General features: G+C 34.8%; 1 protein-coding gene and 1 long non-coding RNA gene across 4 annotated transcripts; both read right to left on the bottom strand.

Moving 5' to 3' along the window:
- Positions 1-40: 40 nt before the first annotated feature.
- On the bottom strand, positions 41-7,229 carry LOC107767001 (wax ester synthase/diacylglycerol acyltransferase 11). The gene is made up of 7 exons (XM_016585921.2): positions 6,467-7,229; positions 5,820-6,058; positions 2,981-3,053; positions 2,801-2,868; positions 2,486-2,698; positions 713-850; positions 41-480 (listed from the first exon to the last, which is right to left on the bottom strand). Exons 1-7 carry the CDS (start codon positions 6,966-6,968, stop codon positions 325-327), a joined length of 1,389 nt encoding a protein of 462 aa, XP_016441407.1. The 5' UTR covers positions 6,969-7,229; the 3' UTR covers positions 41-324.
- Positions 7,230-16,620: 9,391 nt separating this feature from the next.
- LOC107811182 (uncharacterized) lies at positions 16,621-20,090 on the bottom strand. Of its 3 annotated transcripts, none has more exons than XR_001653844.2 (4): positions 19,855-20,090; positions 18,015-18,101; positions 17,801-17,902; positions 16,621-17,004 (listed from the first exon to the last, which is right to left on the bottom strand). It is a non-coding gene; the product is annotated as an uncharacterized LOC107811182 (long non-coding RNA). The 3 variants fall into 3 exon arrangements; XR_001653845.2 differs by having other exon boundaries at positions 16,621-16,810; positions 19,855-20,076; XR_001653846.2 differs by having other exon boundaries at positions 16,621-17,902; positions 19,855-20,070.
- Positions 20,091-24,331: the final 4,241 nt, after the last annotated feature.

Consider the following 24,331-nt stretch of genomic DNA (forward strand, 5'->3'; position numbering starts at 1 on the left):
GAAAATCAATGACTTTCTTGAATCAAGGGCAGAACAAGAATTGGGGAAGAAAAAAAACCTCAGAAAGAGGCTCATTACTTTATTGTTCAATAACAGAAAAGATATGCAAGGAACTTGTGTACTCAACTTCTTTACATGTAACTGTACCTCTACAGTCTAAATAACCCAGGTCGACAGGTGAAAGAATTTTTATACCATCAGGTCACCTAAAAGATAACTATATATAATAACGCATAATAAGTGGAATTAGTGACCTGAAATAAGGCAATCAACCTGCTACAACAGGATAAATTACACTATCAAAGTGTGTGTGAGTAAATCCTTTTAATTTTTGCAAACAGTTTGTGCAGCTTCCTTCATTTCCAGTAAGGCATCTTGAAAACACTTGGCTAGGATTTTGGGGTCAGGGATGATGTCTTTAGCCACCAATATTTGCATGTCAGCCCTTCCTGCATAGCTCACCATGTGCATTGTGATTGCCTGAATTAATATCATAGCATTTAACATTAGCAAAAGGCATGATGATTTATGCTCTCATGAAAGAGTTGATAAATTTCTTCTCATCTGTGGATAGAATTATCCGATATTTGTACTGATGAGAGACAGCGGGTACCCCGTAAAATTAGTCGAAATACGCGCAAGCCTAGCCCAAATACCACGATTATATTAGAAAAAAAGATAGACAAGAGGCAATAATACATAAGAAACTTACATGAGGCAGGGCGCTAGAAGTGACTCTAACGGAGGATATGCGGTTCCCTACGAATGTGATATCCTCTTGAGGGCCGATCACGTTTGAGATTGTAAATGTGGTATTACTAAAAATTCTGTAGTTCAGCAAGCTAGCCGGCTGCATACCACAAACGTAGAACAATAAAATATGAGTTATTAAAAACATTAAAAAAAAAACTGGAAAATTGCAGCCACATTAGAAGTGGTATCTACAGGGTATGCCCATTGAAAATGCTAGTTAACTCCATATACCTTTGAAATATTTATTTTACCTTGTATACCTATTTTATAAAAGTTTATTACTTTTTAAACTTTTAATCTCATTATATGCCATTAAATAAATCTCACCTTTTAAGGAACTAAATTATCTCACTCCAACTTAATAAATCCCTTAAAATACTCCATCATCCCACGTTTTAAGGAATTAGAATTATACATGTTCACCAAAAAGTCCACCCCCCAGTAATTTCTCTATGAAGTACTCCATAATCTTTTTCTTCTTTTTTATCTATGTAATCAAAAGAAAAATAAAATAACGTGACAATGTTCTAATTAGGGATATAATATATAAACTAAAATAAAATATTAGAATATGCTATTCAAACCAATACACCACAATATCCTAATGAAAAATACATTATTCAAATCAAACAACGATGATATTCCAATTTAGAATACAATATGCAAATAAAATATAACACAATATTCTAATTTGGAATACAATATTCAAATCAAACATATCACAATATTCTAATTTGGAATAAAGTATTCAAACCAGATTTTTCAAATTAAAAAATTGTAGAATATTTTTTGAGTATTGTATTCCAAATTAGAATATTATTGTATGTTTTGTTTGAATATTGTATTCCAAATTAGAATATTATAGTATTTGAATAATGTATTACAAATTATAATATTATGGCATATTTAGTTTGAATAATATATTCTAAATTAGAATATTGTGATATGCTTGGTTTAGATAGTATACTTGTCATTAGAATATTGTGATATATTCGATTTGAATTGTATTTCAAATTAGAATATTATGGTATATTCAAAATATATGAGAAGATTTGAAAGTATAGAGTATATAATATCAAAAATGAAGTTCTGATGGAAAATATGAATATGGTTTAATTAAGGGAGATGTGAATCTCAAAATTCATTGAGTACAGGTTTCAATAATTAAGGCTATATTTAAGGGATATTATCCCCTTATTAATAGTGGTTGTTACACACATAAGATTCTCTACCAAGATATTTGATGTAATTTCTTTATAGGTATACAATGTAACTTTCATAATTAAGGCATAGTGAGTAAAGAGATTTATAGAGGGGGTATACAGCGTTAAAACCCCTTTTAACAATCCGCTCTAAGTTTAAACGGGTTGAACTATGTTCCATTTGTTAAATTGTTAATTTTGACTCAATGGGTTAAACTCGAAATAACCCGTAAAACTATTGAGTCAAAATTCCAAAACGTGCAACTCCACAAGTCAAAATGCAATCCAAACATAAAAAAAATTTAATAGAACGACAATAGTTTTTGTATTTAATATTTTCTAAAGCAAAATTTAAAAAGAAGAGGTAAGGTCATGTTGGACGGGTTGAGTTATGACTCGTTATTTGACCAAAGCAAAATTTGGAGGGGTTCAGTGATGACCGTTTTATTAATTTAACATGTTTTGATTCGTCCAAATTTGACTCAACTTTTCCATTTGACACCTCGAAGTGTAGAGTCTAAGAAGTGTACCTTAACTCCGAAATAGGACATAACAGTATCTCCAATTTTGTAGGAGCAAGGGCCCTCTAGTGATAACTTTTTCTTGTCAATCATTTCTTTAGCTCTTCTTACATACTGCAATGGATCACTTCCACCTTTGTGATAATAAACTGGTAAGAGAAGCATGCCAAATTTGTTACCCCACCTTGCTCCCGATTTGCTATTCATCAACTGGGAAAAGTCCTGAAAAAAATGTTTGAGGTTAACAATGTCTGGTCTAAGACGTGACATTGTACAAATGATATAAATTTCTTATTGTTACGTTTTGTAGTTAAGAAGTTACACCTGTAATCCAGATTGTTTTCTTAAATTCACCATGGCAACTCCAGTGATCTGAAGCCCTTCTTGCAGAGCTGCAAATTAAACCAACGGAACCAAGTTAATTAATATATTCTAGTGTTAAATTTATAGAAGGATATTAGGAGGTTCAAGTGGTGTAATAATTATATATGGGATTTATTTTACCTTTGGGAGATCGAAGATCCAGGTACCTAGAGAGCCCACAAGATATGATTCCAAAGAGGACATCGTTGATAGTCTACAGTATCAAGAAAAGCATTTGCATATATCAGTACTAGTCAAAAGGTGTTTTCCTGGATTTTGTATATGCTCACGAAGGTTATATTTTTCTTGTAAACAAAAAGCATCTATATATTGACATCTCTACTCCTGGCTTCATCATGGGTACTAGACTACTAGTTGTTTTCGTGGATTTATATTGAAGGTCATATTTGTCTTGTAAACAGAAGAGAGAGTCGGCAAAGGTTGTGGATTTCTTCAGTCTGCGATAATTGAAAATTTTGGCAACGAAACAAAAAATGACAAAAATGTTGGGATTTACACCTCTGCTTAAAGTAAGTTCAAATGCATGCGCTTCAAATTCTCACACGAAACTCTTCAAATGTTAAAAATAAAATTTCTTTTCTTTTTAAACTAGGCATCAATATTACTGTATTTCATTTTTTTAAAACTTAACTTTATAATTTCATAAAAAATCCTATTAGTACTTGCGAACCCATTAGTTTCAAGGCCTAACTCATATACGGGAAATTTTATTCTGTGTCACATACTCATGTGTTCATTGAAATTAAGTTTGGAGCATTATTTTTAATAACTACGTAATTTTTTCTATTAATCACCAATTGGAGCATTCAAAATCAGTAGCTAGTCTATCCAGCTAGCTATTACAGAATACGACACGACTGTCAACCGACCATAACTATACCTAAATACAATCATAGAAAAACCTTAGGGAGTGCAACAATATCCATAAAATTAAAGAAAAATAAAGGATAGGTTCATTTGTTCGAAGATATTTTCTTATGGCTATTTCTTGTGGGACTTTAATTATTCTAGTTGTCAAGCATATTTGACAAATGACTTTTCACCTTAAACTTGGCTACTTCGATAACTTGACACGCCAAACACGAAAAAAGGGACGGTTGAGCTTTGACATGAAAATGAATGGAAAGAAATAAAGAGGAAGAAGAAATGACAACTTTCTTCGTTGATGTAAGAATGATTTGACATGAAATTGAACGAAAAGGAAAAAGGAGGAAGAAGAATTGAATCCGTTTTTTGTGATAAGATCGAATTTAGTATGAGGAATATATTGACTACAATCTTGTCAAACTTAAAAATACAAATCAAATACTGTAACTTATAGTCCAAAATATTTATATCAACTTGTAAGAACAACACACTCGGTTATCAATACTTTTAGAGAGAAGTTTGTCTTGATCAGTTCTCTTATTTGGAAAGAAAATAAAAGAAGAGATCGAGTGCAAAATGGGGAACATTTTTTTAAAAGGAAAATTGCAGTTTATCTACACACACCAAAAAAAAAAAAAAAACAACAACAACAACAACAACAAGTCAAAGAAATTCTGAGTTTCAATATGTACCCTCGATGTCACATTCTTAATCAATTTACTCTCCTTGACCGTGCATTGAACATAGTTTCTTCACAAAAACAATTATAATGGACCACGTATAAAATAATTCAAAAATCAGAAAAAGTAAATCATTAGTTTTTCCAAAAATTGAAAAATCGCCATTTTTTTTAAAAACAAATGCGAATAAGAATTTTTCAATGAAGTTAGGGACACATAAGCTAACACACTCTGCATTTCAATACCCAAACAACCAGTGATAAATAGAGAGACAAGGAATGAATTAATGACAAAATACCCCTAAGGCAAAGCGAGTATAGATCTTTGTCACATCCTCCACGTACATTCCACGGCCACAAAATTTTGCCTTTTTATATCACCACTAATTCTAGCTAGGAATGAAACGGTCTAAATTCAGACGCATCAATTATTGATTGAGTCATTAATTTCCCTAACGTGTTTTCCAACTATAGAAAAGAACAACGACTAGCCAATCGATTAACTGACCGACGAAACGTGTACCTAATTCGACCCCTAGCTCATTAAACATTAGTACGACTAATGCATATGAATAATTAAGGCTCCAAGCTTGTCCCTATAAAGGCTGATAGGACATGATTTGTAGACATGCATAATTAATGCATATGATTAAGGCGCTAAGTGTATAAATAGGGTAGTTAGTATTTTAAATGAGAGTTTAATTTTAAGTGTGCACGATTACGAATCCTACAAAAGGTACTGTCAATGCAAGGCCACTTGCATTCTTCCATTTTGATAGTATTGAACATAAATTCCCATTGACGAAAGTGGACAAAACATTTTTTTTTCAAAATAGATGGAGAATAGTTCATTTGGGTATTTATTAATGTTGGCAATATTAGTTCTTTCTTTTTTCAATTCAATTATGCACCTTCACTATAAATATTAATGTCCATATTTCCTTTTACATTAAAAGGAAAATTAATAAATGGACAAATATTGGGCAAGTCAGAATAGATAAGAATATATTGTCGTTGGCTATATTAACCTTTTTCAACTGATCAATCATACCCCCATATGTTAAAATTTAATGTCCTAATATCTGTTTCTTTAACATAAAATTTTCCAAAATGTATTACACTCAAAAGAAAATCAATTGAGCGCACTTTTATTTTGTCCACAAGATTACTTTGCCAACTTTATCGTTATGGTGGATCACTCATGTATTCCCTCTATTTTCGTTAAGTATATTAAATGGCTTGTCAAGTTGTTTAAAGGTCGTTATATGAGATTGGTCACATGGTGTCTTGCCCACATATATCTGGTCGTGAACTCTGAAATAATTCGAATCGATGCAATCAAATTAAAGTGTAAAAAAAAGTCAACAGTATTCCAATCTAATGTCATAAGAATGGAGGCTAGAAGAAACTCACAGCATTAGATATGGCTTTTTTGACTGTTTTCATGTCATCAATCTTGAACTTGGCCGTGGCCAGTTTCCGCGGCCATAGCTCAACACCAGCTCCGCCGCTTATGGCTGTCTTCTTATCCTTCAACCATAAACTTCTCAGACCAAATTTAATGACATACACCAACGTATACCATATCACCTTCATCAATTTCTTTAAGCTCAATCTCCAATGATTGCTTAACGAAGTAGAAGTCCCTATACCTGTTAAAGATGGGATGATTAAATTAAAAAAACTTAACGCTGTCAAATGATTTAAGTTTTTAGATAAGATCATACAATTCAAAATTGGTGTCAGAACTACGGAAGTCTTAAGTTCGAATCTTACTCTCATCCATTATAAAAAAAGAAAATTCATATACATGACTCAAAAGAAAAGAACCACACTCATTCTAAGAGTTAATAATTTGGCCAACTTCCGGATACAATTTGACTAAATAATTCATTAATTATCTGATTACTAATTAGAAATTTTTTTCTTTCGATTCATCTATTTCTTTGAATCTAAATAATATGGGCAGTGTAGTGTTGAGAATATAATTAAGTAAAGTAAGTGTATATTCTACTGTTTAAGCTTTTACTTGAGATAGTAACAAGCTCAACACACGATACCTTGACTAGTCGGGTGTTGATTAGGATCATCGGCTCTGCGGCAACAAGACAAAAACATAGACATAAGTGAAATACCATCACCAAGAGCATGATGAAGTCTCAAAACAGCACATTTATGGGCTAGGAGAAGGTGAAATTCCCACAAGGGCTTGGTTACACTTAGCGGCGTCGAAACAGAGAGATCTGCTAAGTATTCGTTAATGGCATCTTCATCGGAAACTGAAGGATCATCGGTAAGAGGTTCACGGCGAATAATGAAGTGGTCATCAACGTTGACTTCAGTTTTACGCCAGCGTTCACGACCACATGAGTCTTTGACCATGATGCTGGAGAATCTTGTATGTTTTACCAATATGGAGTTGCTTATTTCCAACTTGACAGCGTCAACGTCGAATGGATCGTCGACGGCAATGGCACAGTTGATAACTTGGTCCATTTCCGGCTGGACGAATAGCCGGCCGGCCGGTGTCAATGGCTCGTCTCTCTCGATCGTCATGGTCATAGGGAAGTAGAGACAACTGCCAAAGTTCAGGAGGAAGTTTCTTTAAATAGGAATACCCATCCCTCCTTCAGTTATTATGAGAGTTTTAATTATGCAAAGGCACTGACACCAACTCAAAAATTCTTTTGCTGTAAACCCAACTAATTCAAATTTTCGTGGCACAAAAGTTTTTATTGGAAATTTTAGCGTTCCTATCAAATAGGATTTCATTCTCGGGGCTAAAAATGAATTTCTGATTAAATGTGAAAGAAACTTTATCAATCCATCACACTCCTTATTAGGGCGCACTAGCAGAAATAATTTAACTATGTCACTTGCATCAGTATTAAGTAAACATAAATTATAACTAAATAATAAAAATCTATATGCTAAACACACATGTCCTGTAGTTATTTGTTTTAGCACAAATATTGGGGACTCTTATCACTTTTTTTAATAATACTTTATGATGTTGAGCATATTTCGATATGTGTTGATGTTAATTTACCCATATTTTAATCATTTTTTGATGCTATTTGATCTTTAAAATGCCCAACATGGTTTAATTATTGGTTTTATGACTAATTGAGTTGTGTGTGATGATTTAAGGTGTTTGGAGTCCAAAAATATGAAGAAAAGGTGCTCTAACTAGAGGAAGAGGGGTTGGATACGTCGCATCCAATCTAGAAAAAAATTAGATTTCGTGCACCCTTAGCAGTGAAGTCGTCCTATAGCATCCGCCTTAGCATCCACACCTGGGCAAAGCTGAGATGGAGGAAAAAAGGGTGGATGCGAAGCTGAGAAGTGGAGGATGAGGTGGATGCGATGCATCCACCCTAGCATCAATCCCTGAAGCTGATTTGGATTAGAAATAGGAGAACTTTGGCCCACGACTTTTGTACGCAATATATAAGCCAAAAACGCCTCTTTTAGGTCATCGAACATATTGGGAAGGGGGAAAAAGCCACGACAAAGTTGGGGAACCACAGAATTCATCTTGAGTTCTTATTTTTCCTTCTTTTATTGATTTTTATGCACTCTTGTGAATTATTTGATGATTACATGAACATGAGTGGCTAAGAACTCTATTATTCTAGGGTCATGGGCGATACATGAATGTTGATGTTTGAAGTTTAATTTGACAAAATTGATTTTATCATATTGGGTTATTTATTTAATTCAGTTTTTAATTAATTTGATGAGTAGCTAACAGTAAATTACTATCTACGAATCTAGAGTTGAACTCGAAAGTGGGAATTCTAGATTGCATATAGAATTAAATAGAGCAAGTTCTTGAACCCGGACATCGGGGAACAGATTCGCAATTAGGATAGAAATATACCTAATTGTCTTGCTCGGTTGAAATACAGAAAGTGTAAATGCATTCTTGTTAATCTTAATTCCATAGACATATAGACATTAAGTTAGCTTGAATAGGCAGTAAGAACTCGACAGATTCTTATGAGTAATATCAACCCTTTCAATCAACAATCCAGATAAATCAATTAGTTATTTTAAGCTAAGAATGCAACATGATTGTTAGATAACCCATGACCCTGGAATATTATCTCCTATTGATTGTTATTCGAAATCATTTAAGTGTTGTGGTTGATCTCTAGTATTTCATTACTTGATAGTTTTTAGGTGGTAAATTAGAAAATTATCTATTTTGTGAGAAATCGCTTAAATCGATAAGTTATTTGAGTTTGAGTTAGTCAAAAGTTAATCATAAGTCTTCGTGGGAACGATACTTTACTCACTACTATATTACTTGACGACCACGTATACTTGCGTGAGTGTGTTTGGTCGCAACAAGTTTTTGGCGCCGTTGCCGGGGAGTTAGAAATTAGCTATTTTTCTAGATTAGACTTTTTTTTTATCTATTCATTTTTTTTTGTTTAGTTAGTATTTGTTATTTATTTTAACATGGCATCTTGGAATAAAAATTATTCGAATGATGGTTATTCTTATTTTGATGATCCTTGTCCATATTGTGGAGGACCCCACTGGTAAAAAAAATGTCAGAATATTCCCGGGACCGATTTGTGTGCACAATCTCAATTCTTTGAGTGGAATATTTGTAATATGTGTGGTGGTCAAGATGGTCATTGGGATAGTTGTCCTAATCCTGTTCATCCTTCTCTGAGCCCTTATTATGATCTTTCTAATGATGTTTCTGAGTTTGATAGGGGCAATGAAGTGCAGGATATGGAACCTGATGCATATATTAGGGATATTTTGAGGCAAGTAGCAGAGCAACAAGATGAACTCAAAAAAGATATGAAAAGAATGAGGGTAGCAATCACAAGAATGAAAGCCAATATGGAAGAATTGAATGAAGAAAGCGAGTATGAGCAAGAGAAAATTTTTGAAAAAGATGAGATTTTGAGCCAAACTTGGCTGGTAGAACAGGCTGAAAAGTTAGAAATATATGAGGCTCAACGTGAGGAACTTATTGATGGGATGAGACACTTTATAGAGGGAAGATCTAAACTAGGACAAGGGATCGATAAATTTGGCACTACTATTCACGACTTGCAAGATCAATTAAATGCAAAGGTTATTGCGTCTAACGCCCAACAAAATAGTAATGAGTTGTTAGAAGCTGAAAAGGAGCTTATACGCCAAATTGAGGACTCTGTTGATGATGCCCATGTTGAGACAAGTACACTAGAGCCATGCGAGGTAGTAGATAATGTAATATTTGAAGACTCTAGTGTGTGCACATATGAGGATATAAATAGTAATACAATTCCAAAGTTAAGGCATGTTGGTCCTTATTCTAAATATTTTTCGACATTGTATTTGGATGATGACATGGAAATCGAGTCATCTGAGCCTTTGGAGGAGTCAATGGAAGAGGAACAGGATGCTTACATTCTTTGATTTGTCGTGCCAGAGAGAAAAATTTATATTTCTCATATAAAGGCCGAGAAATATAGAGTGAAAAATTTGTTACTTGGCCTATTTATTTTTGTATCCCCACCACTGGAGTATAGCCGCAGACTGGATGCCATGTTAGGGGCTCAATTCATAAGTTCGAGGTGGAGGCAAAAAGCGGTTCACGTCGTGCCGCTACGTTAAATCAGGCGCTTGTTGGGAGGCAACCCAGCTTTACTGCTTTCTTTTATTTTTGTTTACTTTTTATTTTATTTTATTTTTATTATTTTGTAGTATTTATTTTTATTTTGTAGGATTATGAGCATAGGAAGCAAAGCCATTAGAAGAGTGCAGAAGCGAGCTAGATGGTGAGGACTAAGTGTGGGATGCCCACACAAAGAACAATGCCTGGGGAAAGTTTGAGTACCTCGTGAGCCGCTATTGCTTCGGCCTTTGGCCTACCAGGGAGTCTCGTTTACCCTCTTATTATTTATAGTGTGCATTAAGGACATTGCAAAATTTTAAGTGTGGGGTGAGGAGATCGTTTGGATGAGTTTCTGTGCTATTTAGTTGTAGTACTCATTCTTAAGTGTAGTAGTTTTTGTGAAAAAAAACGAAAAAAGTAGAAAAATTGGACTTTTTCCGATGATTGATCACCTAGACAGTTTTCTTGAGGGATTAAAGTCTAAACAAAAATCCAAAAATATGTCTTTTAGCTTTTTTTAGGTACTAATAATCCCCTGTGGTTTTTCTTTGTGCCTCGGTTCTTTTCCATGGGATGTAGTTTGAACCGGGTAGCTTTTTTCTTTCTGAGTAGATTAGGAATTTAGAAAATAAAAGGAGGAAGAATGATGAACCTAAGCGCCCTTGACTTGTTTCATAGTAGCATATTTATGCTTTGGCATGTGTAGTATCTTCTGTATGATTTGAAATTATTGATGATGCCTTGTTAAATTGGATAGCATATTTTGTGGCGCCTATGTCTCGTTTACATGACTTATATTCACCTTGTGTTTAATGCTTAATATCTCGTTGCTCCGTGAATACTTACATTGTTTGAGAGTCGGAATGTGACCGTCCTTAGTGAGTCATGTGCCATGTGTGATGAGATTTTTGTGTAGTCCATGTATTGTACTTGTGTCTAGAACTTGCCCGGTATGTGAGTTGAAGCGAAATTTGAGGTGATGCTCGTTTTGAAAAATGATTTTAGGCTTTCTTTGATCTTTTTGAGCTTATTGCTTATCACAAATAAAATTTATCCCTAGTTAACTATTTTGAGCCTATTGACTTTTATTTGGTACCCACATTACAAGCCTATACCCTTTTTATTCTTAATTGATATTGTTTTGATCCTTTTACCTCTTAAAATACTTTAATTGTTAGATGAGCGCTAAAAGAAGTAAGAAGGGACTAAGTGTGAGGTGACTTTTGAGTGGAACCAATGAAAGGAAGAAAGGTGCACTTGTTTTGTAAAATACATCACCACTAGCGGAAATAAAAAAAAAAAGAAGAAAAAATAGAGAAGGAAATATAGAAATGAATAAATTGTTGTCTTGTTCTTGCTAGTGGGTATGAACTAAAGTAGTGCTTAAAGAAAAAGGGACTGTTTTGGGGGTGATATTGTTTGTAAAATTGAAGTGGTGTTGAAAAAAATACGCTTAAAGTAATTTTGTGATGTATTAAAGTGCTTAGGAGGGTGAGTCACTATTCCTTAAATATATTCTACCTGTCTCTTAGCCCACAGTACAACCATGAAAAAGTCCTAATTGATTTTAGATCGAGCGAGCTTACATTAGTAGAGATTTACAATAAGGGCAAGCCTATGGTACCAATTGCATGCATGTGACTTCTTTGTGAGAGTGAGCGGTTTTCTTTGATATATGTGAGTCATTAAAATATATTTGATCATAAGATTTGAATGTGTGGATTGAACTCGCTCTCTTGTTCTTGTTGTGAGAGCACATGGTTTCACGAGGGATAGGTAACGTTATTAGACTTCTCTATGATGTTGGGTGTTCAAGCCATGAGTGCATCATGACATTGAGTCGGTTTTTGAGGTTAGGATTGTTGTGAGCATGTTGTTTTTGTTTGAATATTTTTAAAAGAATGACATAAGTAAAGGGAAGTGTATGTGATGCATATTCTAGAGCCTAATTGTAGCAAATAACCATGGTCATAGGTATAGTGTGTTTTGAATGATAAGAGCTTAATTTTGTTTCGTCTACTATAGTGATGGTTTGTTCGAGGACGAACAAAGGTTTAAGTGTGAGGTGGTGATGTTGGGCATATTTCGATATGTGTTGATATTACTTTACCCATATTTTAACCACTTTTTGATACTATTTGATCTTTAAAATACCCAACATGATTTAATTTTTGGTTTTATGACTAATTGAGTTGTGTGTGATGATTTAAGATGTTTGGAGTCCAAAACTATGAAGAAAAGGTGCTCTAGCTAGAGGAAGAGAGGTTGGATGCGTCGCATCCAATCTAGAAAAAAATCAGTTTTCGTGCACCCTTAACAGTGAAGTCGGCCTATAGCATCCGCCTTAGCATCCGCACCTGGGTAAAGCTGAGATGGAGGAACAAAGGGTGGATGCGAAGCTGAGAAGTGGAGGACGAGGTGGATGCGACGCATCCACCCTAGCATCAATCCCTGAAGCTGATTTGGATTAGAAATAGGAGAACTTTGGCCTACGACTTTTGTACGCAATATATAAGCCAAAAACGCCTCTTTTAGGTCATCGAACATATTGGGAAGGGGGAAAAAGCTACGACAAAGTTGGGGAACCACGGAATTCATCTTGAGTTCTTATGTTTCCTTCTTTTATTGATTCTTATGCACTCTTGTGAATTATTTGATGATTGCATGAACATGAGTGGCTAAGAACCCTATTATTCTAGGGTCATGGGCGATACATGAATATTGATGTTTGAAGTTTAATTTGGCAAAGTTGATTTTATCATATTGGGTTATTTATTTAATTCAGTTTTTAATTAATTTGCTGAGTAGCTAACAGTGAATTACTATCTACGAATCTAGAATTAAACTCGAAAGTGGGAATTCTAGATTGCATATAGAATTAAATAGAGCAAGTTCTTGAACCCGGATATCGGGGAACAGATTTGCAATTAGGATAGAAATATAACTAATTGTCTTGCTCGGTTGAAATACAGGAAGTGTAAATGCATTCTTGTTAATCTTAATTCCATAGACATATAGACATTAAGTTAGCTTGAATAGGCGAGTAAGAACTTGACAGATTCTTATAAGTAATATCAACCTTGTCAATCAACAATCCAGATAAATCAATTAGTTATTTGAAGCTAAGAATGCAACATGATTATTAGATAACCCGTGACCCTGGAATATTATCTCCTATTGATTGTTATTCGAAATCATTTAAGTGTTGTGGTTGATCTCTAGTATTTCATTACTTGATAGTTTTTAGGTGGTAAATTAGAAAATTATCTATTTTGTGAGAAATCGTTTGAATCGATAAGTTATTTGAGTTTGAGTTAGTCAAAAGTTAATCATAAGTCTTCGTGGGAACGATACTTTACTCATTACTATATTACTTGACGACCATGTATACTTGCGTGAGTGTATTTGGTCGCAACAGTTTACTTAAAAATATATAGATATTAACTATTTTAAATTCAAATTCAAAAAGAGTAACTAATTATTAACTAACCTAACTAATTTTGTCCTAAAATTTGACACTTGTTTATTTTTTGTTGTGACACTTGGCATTATCACATTGATTTGCTTCTCCTATTCTATATAGATAGATTTGCTTCTCCTATTCTATATAGATAGATTAGAACTTGACTTAGTTATAACACCTTCACAAATTGAGAAGCTGTTTCTAGAGTCGTTACTATGTACTTATTATTCTAAAGTATATCCAGATAATGTTCAAGTTTTTTAAGAAAGTAATTTTATCTTTTAAGCCAATTTAATGGTACTCAATTCAAATGAAACTGTTGAATATTGAGATTTTGATGATTAACAAAGTTTGTTAATTTAGATGCAATGTTTGAAGAACCAGGTCCTCAACGTAGCTGCTTAACTGTTCTAAGAATCAACTCCTCAGGGTAAAGGACCAGCTCCTCTGGTTGATGATTGTACGTCTGTGCTAGGCAGTAACTTTATCTCAAAGTTACCCAGGTTCGAGTTTGGTGGAAGAAGGCTGCTGCATGTGATAAGGGTTGTTGCCCAAGAAGATACAAATAAATCAGTAAGACATAAGAGTCCCAAAACTTGTAGAGTCCTTGGAACAGTAGAAGTCCTATCAAACGAGAAGCTGCTTATGCATAGGACTCCTAGAAGATCTTGAAGTCCAGGCGTTTAAATACTATCTATTTTGGACTTCTCAATATCTCCTTTTACACATCAACTGTAGAACTTCATTTTGTTCACTCTAGTCGAGTATCAGTGTTGTATTCTTCTTGAGTCAGTCTAGTAAATATGTTTTAGGAAATTGAGTTGTAATCAAGTATCACAAACAATTAGTGAGTTGGAGCGAGTGTTTGCTTAGAGTAACTTATAAATCAAATAGTCATAGTAGGAGTACTGGAGAGTATTAAATTACAGTCTTGTAATTGATACATTTTGGCTCATTATTCTATTGGAGTTGAAGTTGAAAATCTTACACAGTAGGTCGTGGCTTTTGCATCTTTTAAGTCGGGTGATTTTTCACTTAAAAATCGTTATGTTTACTGCTTATTTTACTTCACGTTTAAGAAACACAGTAAAGAACCAAATTTTTTAGTAATTCAAACGGTCACTCAATTTAAGAGAAACGATCTAAAAATCACAAAGGGTAGAATACTATTTAAATATTACTAGGAGCTATGTATTTTTTTCAGGCTATATGTATATTACAGTGGCGCTTATATTTTTTATTTTTTTTAAAAAAAAGTGGCGCTTATTGGCCATAATATTTGGTGTACTAACGTTCACTAGTTTACTTTTGGTGGGGGAACAATTTCGTCCTTTAGTTTCCACAAAGCGTCTGGTATGGCCAATTTGTGTCCTACAAAAAAAATTCCTTCGTTCAAAGGTTCTTTCTTTTTGTTGCAAAAAAAAAATAAAAAATTGCTGTCATACTTGGGAGTTCTTGCTTTTCTTGATCTGTCTAGATAATTTGCATAATGAACTTTTTAAAAATTGGTTGAGTCGGATATTGTATCTATAATTATTGTTGGCCCTCTATTATCGTAGAATGATATTACTAGTAATTCGGGATCTTTTTCTTTTTATTCTTTCGGGTAGCTAATATTGACCATGTATTATGTTGAATGATATTCGTGAATTCGAGATTTGTCAAGTCATGTTATCAACTGCTATATGTTAGCGGGCGTTGCTCATTTATGAATCAAGCCGCCGATTGAGAAAATTGGGTGCTAATGATACTGTTTGGTGGCTATTTCTTTCTTTTTTTAAAAAACAAAATTATTTTGCATAGGGGAATTGTTTTGTTTTGACTGGTCGAAATAGAATGCTTCAACCGTTGATTGAATTAAATAAATCACATATATGAATGATTTGCATCTCTATCCAAGATCAAGTAATCACTAGCGAAGACCAGCTATCCAGACATATTTAGCTTAATCCCTAAACCAATTACTAAAATTGGACCCAATCTAGAAGTTGAGAACATGTACCAAAGAAAACATAACGGATAGAGACTAGTTGGGCTCACCTTAAGCGTGTAATATGGTTTCCTTTTGCAGGGGTCAAAAATGTTTGGATGCATAAGGGGGTTTCGATCAAAGTGTTTGAAAGGTTACTTTGATACTTGTATACGGGTGAAACCGAGCCCTTTAGACGCCTCGGTTCCCGATGAAGTAAACGGAGCAGAGATGTGACTGTAAGGAACTGGAGTCGGGGCAAGGAGCCCCTCGAGTCGGGGTCCGGGCAATATACCTGCCCTCGGAAGAATCGGGGCCACGTCCCCCAAGTCCAATTCGAATCCCAAAACTTCGGAGAGCATTACCAGATAATCGAGCACAATAAACAAATGGTCGTGATATCCGTGCCCAATTGGATACAGGGTGAATCTCAGCACGTATCGGCAGAAAATCAGTGATTAGTAAAACGAAAGATTTTTACTTCTTTTGGAATTGTACTTAGGGTAAAACTCCCCCACTATATAAATGGGAGTCTAACTATTCATTAGGCATCATTGTAACACGCATATCAAGGCAATATACTTTTATTTTCTCAATTATTCAAAGTTCTTACTTTTGTTCATTAATTCTTCATTATCGTGAGCCTGGGATCGAAGGCAGGCATTTCATTAAACACTACAAAAAATGGGTAAATTGCGGAGGTTAAAACTGCAGTTTGCGGAGGTTAGAAACCTCCGCTATTTGCTGTCACAGCGGTTGAGCAGACCCCCGTAGTAAGCGTCGCCACTATTAATTTGCGGCAGATAAATGCGGGCATTTCCCGAACCGCCATGACAGCAAATAGCGGAGGTTTCTAACCTCCGCAAATTACAATTTTAGCCTCCATAATTTCATGCGCGAAAATAGATTTTTTTTTAAAATTTAACCTTTTTTTTTACTGTAGGGGTTGTAAACCCCCGCAATTTCTTATGTGTACACCATCATAATCTGTTCAATTTCTTTTGGGGGGTTTTAACCTCATCTATTTTTAAATATATTATAGAATTAATTTTTTATCATTAATATGCCATACTTTTACCCTAATATCAATTGAAATATCTATGCTTAAACCAAAATATTAAAATTAAGAAATATCAACATTTCATTAACCGTGAAAAATACTGGGACAGAGTAGTATCATATGTCATCAAGCTAAATTAGAACATAGTTAACCGTCTATATTAGTCAGCTATTACATTGTCCTAATACATCCACTTCAATTAAAATGAATCTCAATGGTTGTCACTGGGATTATTATCGCATAAGATCTTGCATCCGTCTGTGAAACGGGTCTACTAGCTCTATCACTTGGATGCAGCAAAAAGTAAAAAAAAAAATACAACTATTAAGAAGAGTATCAGGAAATAAGTCATTGAGTTGAAATATATATTGTCTACTTAAACCAACAAAAAAGACGAAGATAAAAAGTTAAAAGCATCCTTCTACTATTACTCTTGCAAGTTCAGCAGCCTTCTTCTCTCTATAATGCCCCCTCTTAATGCTATAAACAGGAACTGAATCAAAGGCTAATATACATTGATCCAATGCAATAGAAACTAAAATCACAAGTCTTGTAAAGATTGTTGAAAACAATGGAGCCGACGTGCCATGCTAATATTCCAGATATGCAACTTTTAATGCAGTAAAATTTTTTATGTCAAAACTTCTTTCACTTTTCCCCTTCTTCAGTAAACATGCAGAAGAAAGGTTTCCAACCAAACAAATAATTCCTTTTCTTAACAAATAATTTGGCACAAAGAGGATGCCCATTAACAGAAACTCTCTCAAGGATGGAAGAGGGGCACTGCTGATAGGAAAACAGAATTCCTTGATTTATATTGGGTGGTAAAAAAAAAAATACCACTTTTTAGTTTATATACCTAAATCTAATCATCTTAGTATTAGTATACACTGCAGTTTGAGTACTAAGGATAATATTGTTGTGGTAGGGAGTGACAAATGATACTAAATGTTGTCTTTTCTAGCTGCTACAGAAACAAATGAGCACTACTGCGTTTATTTATACTAAATGGTTGTGACTTAAGTAAAATAATGTCTTTTGTAAAATAAGGTAGTAGCAAAACCATTTGGCCCATTTAATTTAATTAAAGGCTGGAAATGATATAAAGCTGTATATGCTGAATTTTGTTGCTTACGGATAATTTTCTTCGGTCAAAAAAGATTGATGCTACTATGAATAGAAATGAAATCATGTGCCAAAACATATAGAGATCTTCAGAATATAAATCACTCCATGAAAATCATTTGTATTTATAACAATCATGAATGTAACTTACACATATTTCTTTTGCCTCCTCATTTACATATGATCCATCATTTTTCGTATGTGTAGCAAGATAAAGTTGTGCTCGTCCAGGCTTTCTCCCTGTCTCAGCCATCTATGTATGAAAATAAAAATAAGTCAGAATAGTTTAATTAAAAAAAATAAAAATAGATACAATATCTAAAATTTAAATAGTAAAGTAAGGTAAATAATGTGACATCTTTTACCATTTCAGCCCTTCTTCTAGAATTAGGTTTGGAGCCACCGGTGTGTGGAACTGTTTGTTTCTTCTAGAATAGTTTCTCCATGTGAATCTTTAATAAATAAAAATAAAAGTAAAAAAGTGAAGGTACCAGATATGGTATAGAGAGGTCTGAATAATTCATTATATTGAAAGATACTATTACTGTGAAACTAAGAACAACTTGACCATATGAAACAAGCGATTTAAGAATATAAAAATTGCATCATAGAATATAAAAAGCAGACTTTTACTGATAATTGTCATATGAACAAGCAGTTCAACATGACTAAACTTCTAAATTGCTTATATAAAAATTTCACATGGTTCCGAGAATTCTCACTATTCTTTTCTATTAAGTAATACAAATGCAAAATCTAAAAACTGATTTAAACCAAATAAATATTCCGTGGTATTCCTTGACTTTCTAATCCAAGATTTATCCATAGAAAAGTATTAACTTTCAAGTGCAGCTAATGAACCTTTCAGAATATAAAGAGAAAATATCAGTTCTCTATTATTAGAATACAGAATATTAACTATGAAGCAATAAATACATACAACAAAAGCCATATATAATCATCTACCAAACTTGAAAATCCCATAAGAAAGAATGCATTTGCATAGTCATAGTCATATCTCCCAACAATAATAAGTAGATTCAAAGACAAGTAAGTCAATAAACTATAAGTATCATGATAGAAAATATATTCACCGTAAGACAAAGTATATTATTTCTGCTGATATGCATTTTCAAGTGATTGGTCAATAATGGTGTATTTTGTTTCTTCTTTTATCATCATTCGACAGTATAAATATATATGTTTGCAATTATTTCGAAGCCACTTGAAGTATGAGTGATCTATAGGTCAACATAGTCTTCATCTGCCTCTTTATATATAAACTGGACAAATGAAGTTACATTCAATACCTTTCCATTTGCAGCATTCTTTTTTATCTTCTTCATCACCCCATGTTGATAATTGACCAAAATTATCATTAAGGCCTCTTTTGAACTCAAGAAGAGCATCTCTCTCCTTTTCTATACACAGAGTCAATCCAAAAGCTGCTTGTAGGAGCAGTAAAGACAAAGTAACAAGGAAATGAGCTGAACTTGGATATTCCCTTTTGCCCATTGTTCAAGAAGCAACTAAATGTTATGTGTTTTTTTTTTCTTTTCTTTTTGAAATCTTTAGCTTATCCTGAACTAACTTTCAAGAATGTGCAAGGAAATGTATGTAGAAAAAGACTCTTCAGGAATAAATTATACAACAGATTTTATTAAATACTTGACATAAGAAACAAGTGGCCCCACCTTGAGAAGAAAAAGATCAAAGGAGAAATGATTTATTACATATGATTTTCTCCCATTTTGACTAGTAAGCATAAGCAAGTAGCAGTACTGGAGATTGAGTCAAAGAAGACGGGCTAGTTGAGTTTTGTATCAAAATATACTAATAAGAAAAGAAAAATGAGAGAGGCAGTGGAATTAAAATTCTAAGTTTGTCCAAGGTCAGAGTCACAGCAGCAAATATACAAGGCAGAGGAAGAGAGGCAAAGAAAAATTCATACATATCGACCATTAAGGCCTGCAAAAAAACAAAAGTACACAAAAATTCCTGCAGAGAGATCGACCATTAAACCCAAAAGTACAAAGAAAGCAAGGAAAAAGTACACAAAAATTCATACAAATCGACCATTTAATATACACAAAAATTCAATATCAAACACCATTTAATCATACAGATCGACCAAAATACACATAAAAATTCAAAATTAACAGAAAACCCATGAGGGGAATAAGGAAAGAAAGAGAAAAATCAAACCTGGGAGGTGTAAAAGCGATGGCGATTGAAGAGGAAAAGAGAAGTTAGAAGAAGAAGAAGAAGGAGACAGTGTATTTTGTTGTTGTGTGGCGAAAGTTTCTAGGGCGAAAAAGATTGGGGAAAAAATGGAGGGAGTGTGAAATAAATTACCCGCTATTATTTTAGGGTTGCGGATCCGTAAATTGTATATAATTTTGTGGGGGCTAATATTTTGCCGCAAAATTATGCAAATTGCGGAGGTTACTTATACCCTCCGTAAAGAAACCTCCGCAATTTACCCTTTTTTTGTAGTGAAAGTTGGTACTGAGTCTGGGATCACTCCCCTTAATTGGTTTGATAATTTATTATGTCCTTTATCTGTTTAATCTAATACAATTTATTATTTGTATTGAATTAATCCACGTATCCTTAAAACCACATATAAATTTAATTGTTATCCGTTTTTTAGGGTAAACAGTTTGGCGCCCACCGTGGGGCTAAGGATAATAGTGGTAATTTGATACAAATTTTCATAACACACTTTATTTTACACTTATTCTTTGAGCTACTAATTTCAGGTGTCAAATTCCCAATTTGCCCATTTGAATGTTGATATTGAATCCAGCCACCATGGAAAGAACAACAATGTGGTGCCCAGCAACGAGGTACCCCCATGTTGACCCCAACGGAGTTCCAGCCGCGGACCCGATCGATGCTAACTCATATGTGATTATCAAAGCAAATTTGCCAACCGACCCCAAAAATAAAATTCACGGGGGAACCCGATCGATAGCCCGGAGTACATACGACGCCGAAGGCGATGGGATCAACTTGCGGGTGATCTTAGAAATGTTACAAGCTCAACAGGCAGCGATAATCCAGTTGCAGAACCAGAGCCGCGCCCCCAACAGAGTTGAGCCCGAATCGTCCTGGGAAAACACTCACAAAAATGAACCAGTCACACAAAAATCGAGTGAGGCTGAACCCGGGACCAACCCCGAGATAATAAAGATGCTCGTGAAACTGACGAAACGGGTGGAATCGGGAGAGAAGAAAATCGAAGCCAACGACAAAAAAGTGAAGACTTATGACTCCAGGGTCGATCAAATCCCAGGAGCACCACCGATACTGAAAGGCCTGGACACCAAAAAGTTTGTCCAAAAGCCTTTCCCTCTGAGCGTAGCTCCGAAGCCGATCCCGAAGAAGTTCCGTATGCCCGAAATTCTGATGTATAATGGAACGACTGATCCAAACGAACATGTGACCTCCTATATGTGTGCTATCAAGGGGAATTGTTGGCCCAAGTAAGGTTTGGTTTGATGATTGACAAAGAAACTCAAGCATGAACCAGGTCCATACACAGTGTATACGGACACGGGCAGAATTCGGGAATAAGGCATACACGTGAATGAGATAAACTTAAGTGGTTATATCAGATATTTTCTGAACGAAAAGGTTGCATAATTGATAAGGAGAAGGACTCCTTACTCGAGAGAACTCTATCCTATATAAGGGAGAAGTTAGAAGTTGAAGATAACTAGAACTTTTCCACCGAGTATAGCATTAGAACTCTAGTTATTTTCTATTCTACTAACTCTATAAATTTCATGATGTTCTCATTTTACAGGTACGCACAAACGCTAAAGTTAAACGTGAGTTGAGTGAAAAATAGCATGGCATTTTGAAAACAATTCTTGTGTGATTCAAGTGTGCGAACCTGAAGCTACATGGACCAGATAGAAGAACCAGTTCCAAGTGTCTGTCTTTTACTCTAGTTTCATTGTAGTAGGTGTTTCAAATTGTACCTTTCAGCTTTATCTAGAAGTAATTGTACTAGGTATTTTGAGTGTTATAGTCAAGTTAGAAGTAACTTGAAGTTGTCGCAATAGCTAGAGACTGGTTGCCACAAAGGGATTAGAGGTAATCCTTAGGTTTACAAAGAGTTTTGTAAATGTTATTTTGGCTTAGTGATTTAGTGAAGTGTTGGAGAAAATCCTACTGAGTAGTAGGTCGTGGTTTTTTCACCTTTTGAGCCAGGTATTTTCTACGTAAAATACTTGTGTTCTTTACTTTCCGTATTTACTATTCCGCAATAGTAGTATAAGGAACAAATAGACGAACCAAGTCCTTCTATAATCTGTGCATGCAAAAAATTGGACACCACACAAATCACTCCCCCTCTTGTGTGGTATTGAAGTATAAAATATTAATTGGTATCAGAGTAGGTTATCCTTGAAGTGGCTTACACCTTAGGAGAAGATTAACATGAGTGCACTACCTGGAAACTGAAAAGGGAAATCCACTGCGAGGCCACCACTCTTTAATGGCCAGTACTACTCTTGGTGGAAAAACAAGATGAGAGATCACATTATAGGAGAGGACTATGAGCTATGGGACATTGTCACCGATAGTCCACCGGATACCTTGAAGAAAAATGCTAAAGGAGTAGATGTGCCAAAGACAAGAGCGGATTGCACTGCTGAGGACTTGAAGAAGTGGGAGAAGAATGTTAAAGCCAAGAAATGGCTTGTTTGTGGACTTGGACCAGATGAGTACAGCAGAATCCAAAGTTGTACCAGTGCTAAAGAAATTTGGGACATACTGCAAGTGGCTCACGAAGGAACACCTCAGGTAAAGAGATCCAGAGGAACTCTACTGTACTCTCAGTATGAGAACTTTGCCATGAAGAAAGGAGAAACCATTCAAGAGATGTACACAAGGTTTACTACACTGACAAATGAGCTAAAATCTCTTGGAAGGATTATTCCTGAAGAAGATAGAGTCGAGAAGATACTGACTAGGGTTTTGCCTATCACTTGGGTGAGCAAAATCAATGTCATCCAAGAATCAAAGAATATTGCCACTCTCTCACTAGATGAATTAATTGGAAATGTCACTACCTATGAACTTAGGATACAAACCATGAAGATGGATGTACCTAAGAAGGATAGAAGCTTGGCACTCAGAATCATTGAAGGTTCTGATCTGGAAGATGATAAAATGGCTATGATCACCAAGGACTTTAAGAAGTACATGAGGAGAGGAAAGGGTTCTTCAAAAAGTGAAAGCTATAACAAGTCAAAAACTCATGAGAAGCAAACCAATAATGGCTGCTACAAGTGTGGAAAGACTGATCACCACATGATCAACTGTCCTCTATGGGAAATTGAATGGAAGAAGGAAAGAGCTAAATGAAGGAACATGAAGAAGGAACAAGTTTAACCAAAGAAAAGCAACAACAAAGGATCAACCAAGGCCATGGTCACTGCTTGGAGAGAAAGCTCTAATGATAGCTTAGATGATGATGATGAGGATGAACGAGTACTTATGGCCATTGGAGAATCTGATGAAGAAACTGAGGTAAGTGTCATTCATCTCAGAAACAAGATTAAATTTTTGTCTAAATAAAGGTTATCTGAGTTACTACTGGAGCTAATTGATGAATCTGAGGATGTAAATAATGAAAAGGAACAGTTGTCTAAAGAATGTGTGATTTTGAAGGCTAAGTTCAAAAATCTGGAACTTAGGGTTTGTGAAACTGTAAGTGAAAATACTGTGTTAAAGAAACAGGTTCATGCACTTGAGTCAACTATCCTATAGCTTAGATCTGATAAACTAAAATTGAAACTAGGAAGAAGCAAAAATACAGCCGATCACATACAACTCACTTTAGAAGAAAATATAGGGAAAATGAAGGATGTGTTGTATAAGAGAGATGAACAGGTAAGAATTCTAAAGGAGGATCTAAGCAAGGTCAAGCATGAGCTAGACAGAACCTGTAAATGGAACAGGTCCTCTGATGCACTTTCATGGCTACAGGAACACCATAGTAGCAACAGAATATGACATGGCTTTAGGAACTCGGTACCTAAGTGGGATCCCAAAAGCAAGTACCTCACACTTCCTGAGAACAAGATTTGCACACACTGTGGTAAAACAAGTCACTATAAAAGTGAATGCACTAGAAAATAAAAGGCAAGTCAAAAGAACAAAGAATTTGTTCAAGGGAAGAATAGGCTACCAAGTTGGGCTAAAAAGAATTTGATTCATCCTTAAGCCTATAGAAAGGGACCCAAACTAGTTTGGGATCCTAAGACTAACCCCTGATTTCCTTTTGCAGGTCCAAGTGAAGGGGAGCAGCCAAATATGGTACATGGATAGTGGCTACTCAAAGCACATGACAGGAAGCAAGAACCAGTTCCTTTCACTTGAGGACCTTAAAGGAGGTAATGTCTCCTTTGGAAATAGAAAGAAAGGTGAGATCATTGGGGTTGGAAAGGTAGGTTAGACTGATTCTTACTCTATTGAGAATGTCTACTTGATAGAAGGACATGAAGTACAGTCTAATAAGTGTATCACAATTGTGTGATAGAGGTAACATGATAGCATTCACCTCTACAAAATGCTTTGTGATTAATCTTACCACTAACTAGATAGTTTTGCAGGAAAAAAGAGTGAACAACATATATGTTGTGGATCTGTCCACACTTTCATATAA

The sequence above is a fragment of the Nicotiana tabacum genome, chromosome 19, assembly GCF_000715075.1.
Source record: "Nicotiana tabacum cultivar K326 chromosome 19, ASM71507v2, whole genome shotgun sequence".
In the NCBI taxonomy this organism is placed as follows: domain Eukaryota; kingdom Viridiplantae; phylum Streptophyta; class Magnoliopsida; order Solanales; family Solanaceae; genus Nicotiana; species Nicotiana tabacum.

Bases quoted from the DNA above. Each gene is read 5' to 3' on its own strand.
- LOC107767001 (XM_016585921.2), bottom strand. From the start codon at position 6,968: ATGACCATGACGATCGAGAGAGACGAGCCATTGACACCGGCCGGCCGG. The intron at 851-2,485 runs GTACACTTCTTA...TGTGGTATGCAG, and splicing joins TGTCCTATTTCGGAGTTAAG to CCGGCTAGCTTGCTGAACTA. The intron at 481-712 runs GTAAGTTTCTTA...ATATTAATTCAG, and splicing joins CTTCTAGCGCCCTGCCTCAT to GCAATCACAATGCACATGGT.